This window comes from Protopterus annectens, chromosome 13.part0 (assembly GCF_019279795.1).
Source record: "Protopterus annectens isolate FY-2018-M chromosome 13.part0, PAN1.0, whole genome shotgun sequence".
Taxonomy (NCBI): Eukaryota; Metazoa; Chordata; order Ceratodontiformes; family Protopteridae; genus Protopterus; species Protopterus annectens.
In genome coordinates this window covers 1,138,855,983-1,138,871,928 of record NC_056747.1, presented here as the reverse complement: position 1 = coordinate 1,138,871,928, position 15,946 = coordinate 1,138,855,983, and the positions used below count along the sequence as shown (strand labels likewise).

The 15,946-nt window shown below is 46.7% G+C and overlaps 1 protein-coding gene across 1 annotated transcript in view; it reads left to right on the top strand.

Annotated features, from left to right (window-relative positions):
• Positions 1-15,946, top strand: part of NMT1 (N-myristoyltransferase 1) — a 1,232,576-nt gene that overhangs the window by 829,051 nt on the left and 387,579 nt on the right. Inside the window, exon 9 of the mRNA XM_044055120.1 lies at positions 7,563-7,733. Within this exon, the coding sequence (XP_043911055.1) occupies positions 7,563-7,733 (171 nt within the window). The remainder of the gene's footprint in view (positions 1-7,562; positions 7,734-15,946) is intronic.

Below are 15,946 nucleotides of genomic sequence, written 5' to 3'. Positions count from 1 at the left end.
TCAATTCTCAACTTCTTTTGATTTCCCCCTTTTGCTGCCATTACAAATGTCTTATGTGTACTCAGTTTCATCCAGTGTGCCTTTGTTGCATTAGATTACATTGCCCTATCCTTTGCTGAAGTTCTTACTCAGAGTTTACCTGTAATGCCTCATCATCTCCTTACAGCAACTTTGTTGATCTGTCCCCTGCAACCTTTTTTGCTAATGTAGTCCATCACCAGTATGAGCAGCAGTGGACTGAACCCTGATTCCAACCAACTCTGACTGCGAACTCTTGAGACTGAACACTGTTCGTACTTCAGTCATTTGGTCCTCGTACATAGTCTGTAGTAATTCTACCAATGTTTCGGGGGCTTCGAGCGGCTGCAAGACTGCCCACATCAGCTTTTTTGGAACCTTGTGTGCTTTCTGAAAGTCTAGGAATGTTCAGTTGGTCTCTTTCCTCGTCTCTAGCTTCTTCTCAACTATATGTCTCACAGTGCAAACATCAGTCAGTTGTGTTGCATCCTGATCTGATTCTGAACTGCTCATCTACCATCTTACTTTCTGTTACTCTGTGTTTTCATTTGTCAGTCACCCTCTTTAGAACTTTCATGCAGTGTGATAGGAGTTTGATGCATCTATATTGACCACAGTTGAGAATGTCCCTTTGTTCTTTTACACTGGTACTGTTATGCTTATTCTCCAAGCTGGGATACTTCTTTCTCTCCATAATGCTATAAGTAAGAGCCATTTCTCCCCTATCTCACCCAGCATCTTTATCTGATCTGCTATGACCTCATCTAAGCCTGCTGCTTTCCCTGACTTCATATTCCTTAGTGCTGTTTTTACTTATATGGTGGACGTCTACTCCTCTTTCATCATAAGCTGTATCTGGGGCAGTACAGCTTGTGTGGGGTTTTCTTTATTCAGAAGCTGCTGTAAATACTCCTTCCATCTGCCTTTAATGTCTAGGACTGGGGGGCAGGTTATTGGTGGCATCCCTGATGAAGGGTGTCTGAGTATCTTCTTGATCTTTCTGTCTTTGCCTTGCAGCCTGATGTAGTTTCTGTGTGTCATGTAGTGGCTCACTTTTCAGAAGCTGATAGAGTGCCTTTGATGCCCCCCCCCTTTTTTTTTTGCTGTTCCAGCTCCTTTCTTAGCCTCTGTTAGCCAGCTAGTATTCCTTCCTGGCCTAGTACAGCTTTTCTGTCTCGCACTTTTTCCTGGACTTCTGCATTCCACCACCAGCTTTCCTTATGTACGTTATTTCTGCTTGGCCGCATGTAAAGTCCTCATACATGCTGTTTTGAAACGCTGCTATTCTTTAACTCTGCCAATTTCCTCTTCTAGAAGTGGTAGAGGCCTGAGTAATGTCTTGAACTGTAGTGCTTTCTCTCCTGTCAACTTCCAAATCTTCTTCAGCTGGGTCTCTGTTGACCTTGGATTTAAATGTCATTTGCTTTTAGATGTTCATCATGTTTCACTGTTGCAGTCATCACTGTTGGGTTCTTCCTGCCGGCAGGCAGCCCTCGGTCGGCCAGAATCCCAAAGTCTGGGTCCGGCGTCGGCTGTTCAGTCATGCTCCCTGACGTCAGAGCGCCAGGAGTACAAAGCTGCCAGCTGACGCCATGTTCTCTAGTCTTTCTTGCCGTGCGATGGAAGCAGTTCGCAAGTGCCGGTCGGCTGACTCCTGATATTTTTTGTGCTTCATTCCGAAGACTTTATTCTTCTTCTCAAAGCTAAGTACCCTGTTGGGGAAACTTTTTTCTTGCTCCAGTCCGATGTCAGAAAAAGTTAATAGTATTTCTTGTGGGAAGCAAATACTTCATAAGGATTTCCACTCTTACTGTATTCCTTGTTTAGGCCCTGACCACGACGTAGCTAGTTGTCTGTTTTGTGCTAGATTTAACCAATGTACTATTAAGCAGAGATACGATTTTGCTTTTCACTACTTTGGCAGACTATTTAATTACAATATGTCGTCGGACTCGCTTCCGGCTACCGTAGTTCACAAACGCCGCAAGGATAAGGACAGGCCTCCGAGGTCCAAATCAGACGACGGTTTACAAGTAGAGCCAGCTACAGGTTCGGCTGTCGTCAGTGAGGCGCTTTCGCAGCCCCTGTCGTTGGCCATTACAGAACAGATTGCCTATACGGACACCCACGAGGAGCCAACTAGGCCTTTGAGTACTACAGCTGCAGGACCTTTGGACAATGCTCCCTCGGATGGGTCCGGAGCCGCTGTGCAGGTACCGGCTTCCCGAGGGGGTTTTCAGGCCTACACAGCTTCAAATAAAGGCAAAGACAAAGGCGAAGACTCCTTCTAAATCAAAGACTCAAGCTCAGGCCTCCACTGATCTGGGACCCAAGTCTCAGAAACAAATGCTTAAAATGGCGGAGGACTTACTATGATTAGGGGTTCACATCCCCCTCCAGACAAAAGGCCAAGGCAAGAATTGGATTATGAATCCTCTGATCAGGCATCTTTTTCTTCAGTGTCTTCCTCTGAACAGGAATATACTTTCCCTCCTTATGAGGATTCTGATGCTGAGGAATCCATTCCTTCAGCTTCTCCCCCTGAGGATTTTTCTTTTGGGGAAACTTTACATGACATGAGGGAACATTTTCATTGGGAAGGACAGGAGTACTCTGAATCTAAGAGAAGGCTTAGGGATTTCCTTCTTCCCCAACACAGACCCCTGGCTATTCCTCCTATTTTGGATATCGTGGATGATGTTTTTTCTGAGGCTAATTTAACTCCTGACTCCTTTCCTCCAGCTCCTGCAAAGCCTGAAAGATATTACAGGGTCCCTGACCCCCACCAGTTTCTTTATAAAAATCCTGCTGCTGATCCAGAAACCATTTCTCAGGGTCCTAAGGGTGTTAAGGCCGCCTCTGCTAAAAACCCTATTCAGACAGATAAGGATTCTAGAGCTTTGGAGAGATGGGGCAAAAAAGTGTACACTTCTGCTACTTTATCCATTAGGGCTTTAAATTGCCAATTTCATATGCTAAAATATCAGCAATTTCTGCTGTGTGTTATGAAACAAAAGCCAGGTACCATTTCTGCTTGTGCAGATAATAAGGAATTACACAATTTGCTACATGCTATTGAGTAGGTGGGGAAGCATGGCTTACACTGTGGCTTTGATGCCTTGGAAGCTTCATGCAGGGCGGTTTCCACTGGCACAGTCATTAGAAGACGTGCTTGGTTAAAGGAACAAAACTTGCCTGATCAAGTGAAAGCAAAGTTAGTGGATGCTCCTGTTCAGCATAATGTTTTGTTTGGCTCTAAGGCTGAAGAGGTGATAAAGAAAATGGAGGATAAGGCAAAATCCATGCAAACAGTTAAGGATTTCTTACAAGTTCAGCCCCCAAGATTTAGCAGAAATTGGCCAACTAAAAATTGGTCCTTTCCCAGCTCAGACAAGCCTCACAGGGGTAGATATTGGCGCTCCAGAGGGAGGGCCGAAGCACAGACCTCTTACAGACCTAGACAGTGGAGTGCTTCCACCCCCAGGGGTGGAGAGGACAGGCCTCAATCTTACAGAAAACAGGATCAATGACTCCCCCTGCATGGCTCCAGGAACCTCTCTCCTGGAAGCCCCTCTAGAAGGAAAACTCTCTCTTTTTCACCAAAATTGGACTTACATAACCCAAGACAAGTGGGTTCTGGATGTAGTTTCAAGAGGTTACAAATTCCATTTTCATACCTTGCCAAGACCAAACGGAATGGCCAGACCTACCAAAACACCAGTGGGCAGAGGCATTAAACCAGGTGAGATCCCCCATGGCTATGAGGGCCATAGAACTGGTTCCACATTCAGAGATGCGACAAGGCTTTTACTCAAGGCTTTTTCTAGTTCCCAGAAAACAAAATTCCTGGAGACCCATCCTGGATCTGTCAGTATTAAATACTTTCCTGGAGATACCAAAGTTCAAGATGCTTACTCTACAGCAGCTCCTGCCAATGCTGAGCAAAAATGCATGGATGGTGACATTGGATTTAAAGGAGGCTTACCTACACATCCCCATCAGACAAGAGTGCAGAAAATACCTCAGGTTCAAGGCCGGCTCGAAACATTACCAATTCTCTGCGCTGCCCTTTGGCTTGTCTACTGCGCCCAGGGTCTTCAAGTGCCTGGCACCAGTAGTAGCTTACTGCAGACTCAAGGGAATTCAAATTTACCCTTACCTGGACGACTGCCTTATTCAAGCAGACAGCAAGGATGTCCTACTCCAGCACCTGGAATTTGTTCAAAATCTACTCAAGTACCTGGGATTCACTGTGAACATAAAAAAGTCAAATTTGACACCCACACAACAGATAACTTTTCTGGGTGCTCTTCTAAACACAACAACCCAGATGGCATTCCTGACATCCGAAAAACAACTTCAGCTGGCTTTAACTTTCAAAACCCTGGCGTTAATGTCTCAGCTAACTGCAAGGAAATTCCTGCAGGCTTTGAGTTACATGGTCTCCTGCATCCTTCTCATACCATATGCAAGACTGCATATGAGAAAAATACAATGGTACCTAAAAAGTGTATGGTCCCAGCATTGCCACAGTCTAGACACAGAGATTGCTGTCTTGCCTTGCCTACAAAAGGAATTCCATTGGTGGGCCATGGCATGTCTTCAAAACAAAGGGAAAGCCTTCAGTCTACCTCCAGCCAAACCAAGTGTTAACCACGGACACCTCTGATTACGCATGGGGAGCCCACTTGCAGGGGAAAGGCCTGCAAGGTTTTTGGACAGAGGATCAGAAGCACCTACATATCAATTTAAAAGAGATGTTAGCTGTACAGAATGCCCTCTTGGCTTTCAGGGATCTTCTACAGCCGGGGCAACTGCTGATACGGACAGACACCACCACAGTTATGTGGTACATAAACAAGCAAGGGGGTTCACACTCCTACCCCCTTTGCAGACTAGCCATGACTCTATGGAACACAGCTCTAGCTTGCAAAGTGGACCTACAAGCTCAGTTCCTTCCAGGGAAACAAAATATTCTGGCAGACAGCCTGAGCAGGAACCTGTCAGACCCACACGAGTGGATGCTAGACACCCAAATATTCAGAATGATTACAGAAGCTTGGGGCTGCCCGGACATAGATCTATTTGCATCCCCCCTCAACTACCAGTTACAGATTTTTTGCACAAGGACATATCACAAACTAGCATGTAAAGTGGATGCTCTCTCATTCAGTTGGAGGAACCTCTCGGGGTATGTCTTTCCTCCTCTACCTCTTCTTCCACGGGTGTTATTAAGGATAAAGCAGGACAAACGCAAGATGATTTTACTGGCCCCAAATTGACCACGTCAATTTTGGTACTCAACACTGATGAATCTATCCCAGGAGCCTCCTTGGATTCTACCTCAGATTCCAAATCTTTTGTCCCAACACCAGGGCCAGGTTCTGCACTCTCGTATCAAAACTCTCAGCCTGGCATATTCAGGGTCTGTGATTAATCCTAACCTTCCCAAACAGGTCATGGATGTCATCTTAGAAGCCAGACGGCCTAGCACTAGAAAATCTTATGAAGGTAAATGGAAGAGATTTTGCACCTGGATGCATGCTCAGAATTCGGATACTCTCATTCCTAATATTCCATTGATTTTACATTACCTGACAGACATGTTACATAAGAGTCTATCCTTTTCCTCCATAAAAATACATGCCTCCGCTATCTCTGCACATTACAATACAGATCCCCCAATCTTTTTGCATCCACTACTGAAACAATATCTCAGAGGAGCAAAGAATTTAAGGCCCCCTAGGACACCACCCATACCTGCCTGGGACCTCAACTATGTTCTGGAAAAACTTATTCTGCCTCCTTTTGAGCCCGCTGCCACATCTGATATTAAGTATTTATCATGGAAGACAGCTATCCTACTGGCTTTGATTTCAGCCAGGAGAGTCTCGGAGTTACAAGCTCTCATGGCTGTGGAACCTGATATTATTTTTCATCAAGACAGGGTCTCTTTAAGGACTAATCCTTCTTTCATGCCTAAAGTGGTTTCTAAAGTGGCTTTAAATCAAACTATTCACCTGCCAACCTTTTTCACTAATCTACAAAATAAGGGGGAAAGGATCTTGCATTCCTTGGACGTGCACAGGCAGCTTCGTTTTTACCTGGACAGAACCAAGGATATCAGGAAAACAGAGCAATTGTTTGTTTCTTATGCAGCAAATTCCCAAGGCAAAGCTATTTCAAAACGGACCATTTCTAAATGGATTGCTCATGGAATCAGATTTTGTTACTCTCATCATGGAAAGCAAATCCCAGGAAAAATTAGGACTCACTCTACCAGAGCTGCTGCTACTTCAGCTGCCTTTCTCAGGGGAGTACCTACCAAAGATATTTTGGAAGCTGCAACTTGGAGTTCAGTGCATACTTTCTCTAAGCACTATAATCTCCCTCTTTACTCTAAGTCTAGGGAAGGCTTTGCTTCTGCAGTCTTACAGGGCCTTCTAGCCGCCCCTTCTACTCTATAACCACCACCCTTCATCTCAGCTTTGGGATTCAACCCTACAGTGATGACTGCAACAGTGAAACAAGATGAACATAGTACAGTTGTGTACACTTACCATAAATGTAGATGTTAGAGTGTCTTCACTGTTGCAGTCCGGGTTTCCCACCCTCCTGTCCCCTCTTATACTTTTATTACTGTGGTTTCCTACTTCACCCTTCTTCTGAGGTGCATTTGCTACAGGGTATGGGGTTTGTTGTTTGTTACATTTTTGTCTGACTATTAGCCTTCACTTTTGGGCACCTGACATCTAGGGCAAGAAAACCTGGAGAACATGGCGTCGGCTGGCAGCTTTGTACTCCTGGCGCTCTGACGTCAGGGAGCATGACTGAACAGCCGACGCCGGACCCAGACTTTGGGATTCTGGCCAACCGAGGGCTGCCTGCCGGCAGGAAGAACCCAACAGTGATGACTACAGCAGTGAAGACACTCGAACATCTACATTTATGGTAAGTGTACACAACTGTACTTTCTTTCTGAAGTGGCAGCTCACAATTACCAATGAGTGATGGAGAGTTTTGAAGTTTTAATGGATTAGGTCTTTGAACACCTAACCTTGTTTTTTCACATTTTTGTGCAGAACAAAATGGGAATGGACCATGAGAAACGTTCAGAAGCATAGAGTAAGACTAGAGGAATTTGGTGGAAAAGCATAGTCACTGTTTTCTTATATCAGCTAAGAAGCCAATTACTGGGTGCTAAAACTGTAATGAAATAAAATAAAAAAATGTCTATGATAACTAGGGTTATGTCTTACTATAGGAACACAAACTACATTCTTGGAAGATGACGAAGACACTAAAAAACAAATCCTGTCAGTTTGGCTTTCTAGTGATGCTCAGTTTGAGGTGTAAAAATATAATAAAAGTAAATGTGATTCTGATACTTCAGTAGTGCAAGCAATATCATGCCATGATGAAACTATGCATTTTTTTCTGGTTCATCATGATGTTGAGGTACAGATCTTTGCATTTTATTGCTAATTCATTGAACTGATCAGTTCCACAGAAAGATGTCTTTATTTTTTGTGTTTTCTTCACAGACTTATAAAACTTCTGGGTTAAGGACAATGGAAAACAAAGACATACCTATGGTGCACAAGCTACTGACTGAATACTTGAAACAATTTCATTTAACACCAGTCATGAGCAAAGATGAGGTGGAACACTGGTTTCTGCCCCGTGAAAACATCATTGACACTTATGTAGTAGAGGTGAGGTACCCACCATTATATATTACTTTGATTTATCAACTGCTTTAGCAAATGAGGGACAATGCTTTGCCAGTGTAAGAGCAGTAGTCACAGAGTTGCATGGAATCACCTAATGATAAACAGCTTGAAAGTTAGGATGCTATCTGTATTCTCCATTTTATATAATGTTAAAAAACAAAATCTCAGTAAGCCTTTTCGGGAATTGAGAAAATCAAACCATTGCTAAGACAAAGCACCGCCTTGCTGTTTAAGAGCATTACCAAGACATCCTGTGATGTTATAGATCTGAAGTAGTTAACTTCATTTGTCCATCAACCTGTGGGTATCGGATCCATATCGGATCCGAGCCGGCAGCTTCAAACAGCTAAGATCCGAGCTCCAAGCTCCTCCCCTTACCCATAATCCCCTGCCATCCCTCTCTGACCTCAGATCTCGTTTTCCACGGTTGAATCAACAGCTTTGAACGTGTTCCAGGCATGGGAGTTAGTCGTTCAGTGAGAAAAAATATTTCTTTTTCTAACTTTTCTTGTAGCTGATATTGCTTGTTGTGTGTGTTGCTCCCTAGTATTAAAACCTTTTAGTTATAATATTGTTATTTCGTTATTTTTAGTGTAGTTCATTCCTCCCAGTGTGTGTGAAGGCATGTGTGTTGGGCCTTGTGTTGTTTTAGTTAGACTATGTCTGAGGCCCCAAAATTTTTTTTCTCTAAATAGTGCAGCCTTCAACCCCAGGGCTCTAAAGGACAGGAGGTCGAAGTTGATTCTGGCGGGACGTTTGCCCCCGGATTCGGCTTTGGCCCCCTCTCCCTCGGTGGCACCTGCCGCGGCAGTGCCCCCTTCCACCCCTGCTCCCCTGGCCGGGACTCAACCTCCCACCTTAGGCCAGGAGGAGAGGGAAGCTAGGCGGAAGAAGAAGATAGATAGACACCACAAGCGGTGGGCCGAGTCTTCCTCCTCTGCTCTGCCGGCTAAACAAGCTGCCTCTCCCAGGGCTTCCGGGCCTTCTCCTTCCCAACTCCATTCACCTCGCTTCTCCCTGGAGCCAGAGGAGGAGACACGGTCGCCTTCGAGGTCATCGAGGTGGCACTCCCGGCCCGCCTCGGTGGCCTCTTCTAGGTCCACCCGAAGCTTGTCCGATGCAGATATGGACCGGATGATGCGTAGGTTCCTCCAGGCCCAGCTGCAGATGGGAGTGCTCATGCCTCCCCTCCTGGGGGGAACTCGACCCCCTTTTTCGCCCCAATTGCTCCTTCTCCGACCCACTTCCGGGGTTCGGAGACTTCGGATCCGGGTTGCACAGGAGCCGGGGGAGGTTCGGCGCCGATAGTGCCCTCGTACTTCGGCTCCCACCGCACCCTCGAGTTTGCCGGGTCCCTTTTCGGATCCGAGCTCTCGGAGCCGAGAGCTGAGCTTCAGATCCAGAGGTGTCAGTGTGTCTTCGGCTCCGTCTTGGTCGGAGCATACTGGCCCTTCGGATCCGATTGCTTCGGCGCCGGCCCCGATCCACACATCTGATCCGAGGGGGCTGCTCTCAGATCCTAGAGAGAGCAGTTGTCCCTCGGCTTTCGATGTTGTGGAGAGGGTATTGTCGAGGGATTCGAGGCCCCAGGCTCCAACTACAGGTCCACTATGCACTCTCTCTCAGACGGGCCTACCTTCCATCACCCGGCCCCAGGGACAACCTGCGCCTACGGCCCAGATGGTTCCCTTAGAGGAACAAGATGTGGTTGGTGAGGCCTCTTCGGACAGCCCCCCCGAGGAGGTCCCTCACAAATGTAAGTGCAAGAGGAGGCACTTGGACTCACCTGAGTCTTTGACAGAAGACACGGACTTGGAGGAAGGGGAAGGTTCACCAAGGTCACCCCCCAAGGATGTCTCCTTCGGAGACATTATGGAAATGCTTCAAATTAGAGGGGGGTGGTCAGCCCAAAAACCTTCCTCGGATGTCTGTGTTTCTGGAGGCGTTTGACGCAGGCCCATCTACCTCTTGGGTGTCCCCTTCCGCCGATCCCCTGGTAGATCTCATTACTACCAGGGCATGGAAGGAACCGGACACTGTTGAGCCCATTCCAAAGAGACCGGATAAAATCCTTAGCCCCCTCACTGATAGGACGGTATGGAGCAAGGGTGCTCCTGTAGATGCCATGTTGGTGGCGGCTGCCACCAAGAGGGAACTGGCCCAGGAGAGTTCCTTGGTCCATCCTCCCGACAAGGAGTCTCGGACGATGGACTGCCTGGGAAAGCAGATGTTCGCTTCAGCTGCCTTCTCTGTAAGGTCGCTGAACTATATGGCACACGTCATACGACTCCAGCGGGACCTCATCAAGGAATACGCCGGGTCGCCCCCAGAGTCCATGTCGACTGAGGATAAGAAGGTATTCTCAGCTCGAATGGCCACTCTTAAGTCCATCTTGAACACTTCTATGTGGCTTCTCTCCCATGCTACGGAAGGAGATGCCAGAGCTAGCGGAGCGGGCGTTGTTTTGAGCCGACATGCTTGGCTCCGCCTCTGCGATTTTGCGGAACCCTTCAAGGCATCCTTCGCAAATGCCCCATTTGACAGTTCTTCGCTTTTTGCCAAGACCGTCCGCGACACGCTGGTCCAGAGGGAGAAAGACAGGAAGACGTCTGCCGTCGGAGTCCGCTTCTCGGCTCCCCAGAGGTCCTTCTCCAGGAACCAAAGGGGACAGAAGAAGATGTGGTTCCGGAAGTCTCAACAGTCCCATTTCGCTCCGGACCCCTCGTCCTTCAGAGGCAGAGGAGGACAGGGTGGACGCCGGCCCAGAGGCAGAGGGGGCCTAAGAATTTCGGGTCGAGAGAACCCTTTTCGGATTGGCCCGCGCAACAGCCCTGAGGGGTTACCTGATTGTTCCTCTCTGGAGGCAGTCGGGGGATGTTTCTCGAGGCACCTAGCAGTTTGGGAGTCCATTACAACAGATTGCTGGGTGCTTCAGATCATATCCAGAGGTTACAAAATCCCCTTTCTGAATCCCCCTCCCAGACCCCGGAGCTTCCCCAATGTCCCACCCAATCAAAGGGAGGCAGCAGCCACAGAAATAAAGCAGCTACTAGAAAAAAGAGCGATCGAGCGCGTCCCCCTAGACCACTCCGGATTGGGCTTCTACTCAAGGTTCTTTCTGGTGCCAAAAAAGGCGGGGGACTTGAGGCCAATCCTCGACCTGTTCTTACTAAACCTGTCAGTGGCCAAAGAAAAGTTCTGGATGGTCACCATTCAATCCATTCTCCCTCTCTTTCAGGAGAACGACTGGATCTGCTTGATGGACCTCAAGGATGTGTACTACCACATATTGATGGACAGACGATCCAGAAGGTTTCTCCGTTTCCGTCTAGGAGCCAGTCACTACCAGTTCAGGGCCCTCCCCTTTGGTCTCACCACAGCCCCCAGGGTGTTCACCAAAGTTTTGGCAGTAGTAGCGGCCCACCTGAGAATCCAGGGAATACAGGTCTTTCCTTGCCTGGATGACTGGCTCCTGACCGCCCCCAACAGGCATCTGCTATGTTCAGCCAGAGATTACTTCCTCCACCTGGCCTCCCGGCTGGGAATCGCAATCAACCTCAACAAATCTTCCCTTCATCCAACCCAGATCTTAGACTTCATAGGAGCCAGGTTAGAGACAAACCTATTGAGAGTCGTCTTAACTCCGGACCGGATTCGTACCCTGAAGCTCCACGCACTGGCCCTTTTACAATCCTTGGCTCCTCCAGCGGAATTGGTTCTGAGGTCTCTAGGTTCCATGGCAGCCACGATCAATCTGCTACCTTTAGCGCGCTTGAACATGAGGATACTACACTGGACCTTGCAGGTTCAGTGGTCCATTCTGCTACACCCACTGAGTTCACCCATCCCCCTCAGCAGGGCTTGCAGGAAATCCCTGCTCTGGTGGCTCCAGTCACCGGACCTCCAGATAGGGCGCCCCTTTTCTATGTCCCCACCTCTGACCACGGTGACCACGGATGCTTTTCGCCTGGGGGAGGCACTGTATGGGCAGGACTGTCCAAGGCACGTGGACCCATTCAGAGACCTTATTGCATATCAATGTCCTAGAGATGAGCGGTGCTTTTTGCGTTGCAAGTACTCCAGGCCCTTCTTCCCTTAGGGACAGTTGCAATTCAGACAGACAACATGTCAGTAGTCTGGTATATCAACAAACAGGGGGGAACAAGATCCTATCCACTTTGTTGAGAGGCCATGAAAGTTTGGGATTGGGCGATCTCCACCAACTGCTTTCTCATAGCGACGCACATTCCGGGTCGGTCGAACATTTTGGCAGACAAGCTGAGTCGAACTATCCTCTCACCGTACGAGTGGTCTCTGAACCCCAGGATAGCGAAGCAAATCTTCCTCAAGTGGTGTCAACCTTGCTGCGATCTCTTCGCGTCTCCGAACGCAAAGTGCAGCAACTACTTCGCTCTAATTCCCCCACCAGGGGAATCCCCCAAAGACACTCTGGTGCATGTTTGGCCATCCGGTCTACTTTATGCTTATCCTCTTCTTCCCCTAATGCTAAAATTCTTGCAGAAAGCCCGTCTGTTGGGGAGCAGAGTGATCCTCATAGCCCCATTCTGGCCTCATCAAACATGGTTCCCATGCCTATGGTCTCATCTAGTGAATCCTCCATGGATTATAGATCCCACCCCGGATCTGATCTCTCACCCAATGGGTTTACCAACCCCGAACCTGGACAACCTCAAGCTCACAGCTTGGCTGATCCAGTTCCAGTAATAGTTAGGACTCCTGATATCTCGTCCCCTGTTAAGGCTATTTTAGTGGCCGCTCATAAACCTTCTACGAGAAAGGTTTATAACAGCAAATGGAAAGGCTTTACTATCTGGGCGGAGCATAGAAAGTTAGATTTTTTGTCGACCTTATTCGACCAAGGTGCTAGCTCTTCCACGGTCAAAGTCCAGTTAGCTGCGATTTCCCATTATCATGTGGGAAGTGATCTCGATTCCTTAGCATCTTCCAAATTATGTAAGACTTTCTTAAAAGGCACCTTCCTCTTAAGGCCTCCGGTGAAAGACGCAGTCCCTCCATGGGATTTAACCCTTGTTCTCCAGTCCTTGACCGCCCCTCCGTTTGAACCCGCAGCTTTGGTGGATCTGAAATACTTATTTTGGAAGACTGCTTTTCTCATCGCTATCACTTCGGCTAGAAGGGTTCCGGAGCTTCAAGCTCTTTGCGCCAAACCCCAGTACTTGGTCTTCCATAAAGATAGAGTTTCCCTCAGAACCAATCCCTCCTTTCTACCCAAAGTTGCTTCTGAGCCCAATATTAATCAATCTATTAATTTACCAGTTTTCTTTCCAAATTATTAAAACAAGGGTGAATACAAATTACATTTTCTGGACGTACATAGGCAATTGAGATTCTACTTGCACAGGACCGCTGAACATAGGCAATCTGAGCAACTCTTTGTATCCTTTGCAAGACCCTCTTTGGGCAAACCAGCATCAAAAGTTACATTGTCCAGATGGATTTCCCAATGTATACTTCTTGCATATAAGTGTTCTGGTCGACCTGAACCTGAGAGAGTCCACGCTCATTCTACTCTATCGATTTCTACTTCTGCTGCCTTTTGCTCCAGAGTGTCCTTGGACGACATTTGTTCAGCAGCCACTTGGGCTTCATCCCATACTTTCATTAGCCATTACAAGTTGGATCTAATTTCCAGAGGGAGAGCATCCTTCGGCTCTGCAGTGCTGCGGAATATCCTTCCATGAGGACCCCCCAAGTTTGGGTAGCTGGGGACTCTGTCCCACAGGTTGATGGACAAATGAAGTTAACTACAGGTTGATGGACAAATGAAGTTAACTACTTCAGATAAAGAAGTTATGCACTCACCATAATGTTCCATCTGAGTAGGTAAACTTCATTTGTCAGCAACCAACCCCCCCCCCCCCATCCCTCTAACCTATAGTGCGTCCTAGAAGGATTCCTTGTCCTTTTCTCTGGATAACACCAGGTTAGGAGTTGCAGGTGATCCTTTGTTGTAATGAGCTGTTTTACTATAGAAAACTCGATCTGAGGTCAGAGAGGGATGGCAGGGGATTATGGGTAGGGGGAGGAGCTTGGAGCTCGGATCTTAGCTGTTTGAAGCTGCCGGCTCGGATCCGGTATGGATCTGATACCCACAGGTTGCTGACAAATGAAGTTTACCTACTCAGATGGAACGTTATGGTGAATACATAACTTCTTTTTTTACAGCTTTGGACTGAACAGTATGTACATGTAGGTGATTTTTTTAAAACAGTTCTGTAGGTATCACCTAAGGTGTCTCCAGGTTTAATTTGGTATATTTATAGATTTATTAGAAATTATGTTTTCAGTACCCTCCTTTCAAAAATGTTTGTTTGGTTTTGATACTCTCTGTAAAAAATCTGCTGAGAAAACATTTGAAGTCTTTTGTCTCTATTCAGGTCATCACACTACCTGAATTACATTGCATTGTGCAATGTTTTAGTTGTCCATTGTAGTACAGCTGTTTGTTTGCTGACAAATTTTGAAGTGGCCAATAAATGTAACAAACCATTGGAAGTTGGATATATAATCTCGTTACCATATATACTGCCACATTATACAAATTTTTATGCAAAAATGTATGTTGTTGTTGCATTTTATTTTGTTAAGGATGGCTTTTGGCTTGTTTGTGTTTTTTCCAGCACTGATCATCCCTTGCCATGAAATCAAAAACTGATCCCACATTTATGCCACTGTTTGACATGAGGTCAGGACTGCAGGAGCAGTTCCCAAGTCTTTTCAAGTGGACTTCCTCTTCAAACAGACTCAGAAAACAAAACAAGTATGTTGATGATCTTCGTGTTTCACTGTTGCAGTCATAACATTTGGGTTGTCTGCTTGCAGTAGCCCTCAGTCGGCCTGATTATCAAAGTCTTGGGTCCTGTGTCGGTTGCTGTCTCATCTTCCGTGACGTCAGGTAGTCAGGGGTGTAAAGCATGCAGCCGATGCCATTACATCAGTCGTTCTTGCCGTGTGGTGCCGGAAGCAGAAGCAGTTCGCACGTGCCGGTTGTCCGACTCCGGAAATTTTCGTTTTCGAGTTTGAGAACCAAAGTCTTCAAGTAAAGCTAAGTACCCCATTGGGGAAACTTTTCCTTGCTCTAAACCGATGTCAGTAAAAGTCAATAATTGTATTTCTTGTGGAAAGCAAATGCCTCACAAAGATTTTCATTCATACTGTATTCCTTGCATAGGACCTGACCACGATGTACCTCGCTGTCAGTTTTGTGCCTTATTTAAGCAGCAAACTATTCATCGTTGGTATATTTATGCTTCTAAATATTTTGGTACTCGGTTCAATTATTCAGATATGTCTTCGGTAAGCCATCCGACTACTGACGTTCTGAAAAAAAAATGCAAAGATAAAGACAGAGACAGGCCGCCTAGGTCCAAAGCTGCCGATGACGCTTCTCCATTTGGAGTCTGGTATGCCGTGAGATTCTTCAACTGTGGAACCTGCGGATGTCTCTACCTTGAATGGGTCCGGAGTAGCTGTGCAGGCACCGGCTTCTGAGGGTGTATTCAGGCCTACTGACTTGCATATTAAACTGATGCCATCTTTTTCTTCAAGGCCTAAAACCCGAACCATACCATGAAAACCAAAGCCCAGACGGCATGGTCAGGCCTCTATGCCTAAAATACAAATGATGATAAGAATGGCTGAAGACCTTATTACTTTAATCAGGGGAAGCCAACCTTCCCCCTCAGAGACTTAGGACTGAATTTGCTTATGATACTTCTGACCAGGATTCTGAAATTTCTGTTTCCTCTGATGACCAGAATTTACCCTTATCTACCTATGAGGATTCTGATGCAGAGGACTCTATTCCCTCTGCTTCCCCCCAGAGGACTTCTCTTTTGGTGAAACCCTGCATACTCTTAGGGAGCACTTTAGCTGGGAAAGCCAGGATTACTCCGATTCTAAAAAGAGGCTTAGAGATTTCTTACTCCTGCCTCAACACAGGCCTTTAGCTATCCCTCCTGTACTAGACATTGTTGATGATGCCTTTTTGGAATCTAGCTTGGCCCCTCACTTTTTACCTCCAGCTCCCAGAAAACCTGATAGATATTACAGGGTTCCTGACTCCCGCAAGTTCCTTTTTAAAAATCCTACTGTGGATCTACCAAGTGCATCTACAGGCTCAGTTCCTTCCAGGAAAACTAAATACACTGGCA